The sequence below is a fragment of the Drosophila yakuba genome, chromosome 2R (assembly GCF_016746365.2).
Source record: "Drosophila yakuba strain Tai18E2 chromosome 2R, Prin_Dyak_Tai18E2_2.1, whole genome shotgun sequence".
Classification (NCBI taxonomy): Eukaryota; Metazoa; Arthropoda; class Insecta; order Diptera; family Drosophilidae; genus Drosophila; species Drosophila yakuba.
The window spans coordinates 21,076,564-21,079,806 of record NC_052528.2 but is presented as its reverse complement, the minus strand read 5'-3'; the positions used below and the strand labels follow the sequence as shown (position 1 = coordinate 21,079,806).

The 3,243-nt window shown below is 42.2% G+C and overlaps 1 protein-coding gene across 2 annotated transcripts; it reads left to right on the top strand.

The window, feature by feature from the left end:
• The first annotated feature begins 922 nt into the window (after positions 1–922).
• Positions 923–2,959, top strand: LOC6531666 (transportin-3). 2 transcript variants are annotated; one of them, XM_002092425.3, is made up of 2 exons: positions 923–1,011; positions 1,062–2,959. In XM_002092425.3, the coding sequence occupies exon 2, from the start codon at positions 1,140–1,142 to the stop codon at positions 2,901–2,903; it is 1,764 nt and encodes a 587-aa protein (XP_002092461.2). In that variant the 5' UTR covers positions 923–1,011; positions 1,062–1,139; the 3' UTR covers positions 2,904–2,959. The 2 variants fall into 2 exon arrangements, with proteins under 2 accessions (XP_002092461.2, XP_039228749.1); XM_039372815.1 differs by having other exon boundaries at positions 950–1,011; positions 1,066–2,959.
• Positions 2,960–3,243: the final 284 nt, after the last annotated feature.

Sequence of the window (3,243 nt, the reverse complement as noted above, 5' to 3'; positions counted from 1 at the left end):
CCTTTCAATAGTTATATATTACAACGAATTTAAATATTAAATAAAATATTGAATATTTTTCAATTAGGTATACAGTTTAATATAAATTCTTAAACAATGTAATAATATAATATTTCGCTAATATAAATCTGCCAAACTCACCAATATTTATTTCGAGTGTAGCACTGCCTTTGAATGCCCGATCGAACAAAGCCAACACTTAACTGATTTCAAAATTATATTCGCGCGAGTGTGAGTGGATTGCTGGGCGAGTGTATATGTATGTATAATATGGCATATAATTTTATTGCTTATTGTTCGCGCTGGTCAAGGCACTTTTCCCCCTCTCCACCCCTCCGCCACCAAATGGCACCCAACACTCCCTACCCACCGTAATTTGTGCGTTTGTGCGTGATGAGGGGAGTCCTGGAACTGCGAATCGAGACGACAGGGTAAACATTTGAGCTGGCCAAACGCTAGTTGCGGCAATCTGGACACATATCTATATGTACAATGGGTTCGAGTCCCTTGTTTGTATAGTTTTCATAGAGTTTTATTGTCTCAACGCACTGCATTTATTGGGAAAATTGATTGCCGCACAGGACGAAGGTTGCGATTTCCCAGAATAACTTGTAAAGTCTATATTTCGCTTGGCTGGATAAGACTCATCACTATTCAAGTGTGAAATATATAAAAATTTAGCGTTGTGTTGCTATTGAGTCATCTATATTAAAGTCACAAATATTCACATTGATATGTATGCCTCTAATTAAAAAACGTATACTAGCTTATATTCTATCAGTCTTCTTAAATTTTTTACGATATCTATGGTATGCTTGATGTTATTTAAAATATTTAAATTTACTAACAAAAATAAAGGATAATAAAGAATACTTTAATTTATTAAATAGCTTGTTTTTCACTTTTTGCACCACTAGTTTTTCTTTTATTGTCAATTTTTAAGTAAATTTTGACTCGTTTTTAGTAACCATATTCAACAATAATACAGTATTTCCCACTAAGGATTTATAGGTAATTTTCGCTCAAAACGGTTGTTTTTAAATAACCTATTCTCTTTGCAGAAAGTTTGCAAGTTACTAGGCTTTTATTCAAGTTTTTTTTTAAATTTATGAAACATTTATTTAAACGAGATCCGCAGAATGAGTACAGAGTTTACAATGGACCATGTCATAAAAGCGGTTAATACGCTTAACTTGGGCAACGTTGTGTGGGCCGATGAATACTTGGCCGCTTTTCAGAAATCGAATGACACCTGGATAATAGCAGAGGAAATACTATCCTACAGGCCACCTCATGACCTGCACATCATGACCTTTGCGGCTATGAGTTTGGCCAAGAAAATAAAGGAATGCTTTCAAAATCTGCGAAAGTCGCAGCTTATCTCTTTAAAGAATTGCTTGATCGAACACCTTAAATATGCAGCCATGATGCCGGATTCCAACTCGTTGATTGTGCAGCTGGGAGTTTGCCTAGCAGCTTTGGGCCTAATGGTTTCGCAATGGGACCACGAGCTACAAGACTTTGTGCAGAAGCTATCAGAAAAACCACAATACGTGATGGCACTTTTGGAGGTCCTGAAGGTCGTGCCTGAGGAGACACGGCCATCGAATCTTCTGTTGCCAGTCGAGCAACTGGACATCGTAATCCAGCAGCTCCGATTTCAATCCCCGTATGTCCTAGATGTGCTGGAAGGACTTCTGCAGCGACAGGACTTACCAGACGATGCCCTGTCGAAATGCCTGGCTGTTTGCGCGTCCTGGACCAAATTTGGTTTACTTTCACCCAACGAAGTGCTGGAAAGCAAACTGCTTCTAAAAGCGGAATTTATTCTAGTTACCCCGCTGGCTAAAGGACATTTGCAGGCGGCGGAACTCATTATGGCCATGCTCGAACAATCACTGGTTAGAACTAATCTGGATGGGCGTTTGGCCGATTTGGTCATCTCCTTGAAACCGGCATTCAAACGCTCCATGGGCGACAACCCACTGTTGCAAAACTATTGCAACATATTTGTAAATCTGTTCAACACACACTTTAAGCTAACTCAAACGAACCCGGAACGACTCGAAGAGCGACTTTTAACCATCGAGCTATTGCTACTTATAGCCGAAAAGTCGCCAGTGGAGGTGATAGAGGCCTCCTTGGGTATGTGGTCCTCGATTTCAGAAGAAGTGCTCCACGACGCCGATCCCTACAAGTATTCTGTGTATCGACCCTACTTCCAGCGTCTTCTGGATCTACTCTTTCCACGGGCTGCCCTGCCAGCCAGTTATGAATTCATGATGCCACCAGGATCGGCGGACATTCAGCGTTTCCGCGGGCTCATAGGTGAGGTGCTGTTGGATATGGCTCACATGATAAATGCCGATACCATGGAGAAGCTGTACAATATCGTAGTAGATGAGCTGAGCCCCTGGACGAAAGTGGAAGCTGGCGTTTTTTTCTTGCGTCACCTGTTGGGAAACATGAAGAAGCAACAAACTGATATAATCCTAAGCATTTTAAACAACTTACAAGATCGTCCGCAGGCTTTCATACGCCTGCAGCTCCTTGAGCTGATCTCAATCCCCGAAACCGTGAGTATCGAGACCATCTGGGCTTGTCTGGTCAACGAACTGCGCCGCGCGCAGCCGATGTTTCCGGCCATCGAGTGCCGCCTGAATCTTGTGATGCCCCACTGGAACTACTTAGTTATCCTGGCCATCGAGATGGACGGTTTCCGCTTGGAGGAGAGCGAGCGGTGTCAGCTTCTGTCCAGTATCTGTGCCTTGATCAGGGAACTACCTGCGACGCATTTCCGTAGAGCAAAGCGGTCAATGTTTAATATCAAGTGGCTCAAGTGTCCTGCCCACACTCAAGCGAATCGTTTCAAGCTGATACAGAATAGTTTTGAACTTATTTAAATTACATTTTGTTACAATTGTTACAAATTCAGATAAATATAGCTCATCAAAAGCAATTCGCATAAAATGTGGATAATTTGCAAACAAGACTCAGCTCAGAGTCGCCTATCTACGCGCAGGCCATAAAACGACAATCTACGCCAATAGACAAGTTAATTTGGCTAACTAATTTGGCAACAGCTAAAGGCCAACACACGCCTAAATCGTAAAAGTAAAATCAGATCCAAGAAAGCCGTGGCTCATTTAGCCCGTCGTTTTTATGCCCAACCATTCACTCATTCCAGGCGAAGGACTCCTTCGTCTTTGGCTTGGGCGGTAGGCGGAAGTGACTGAGTGACAT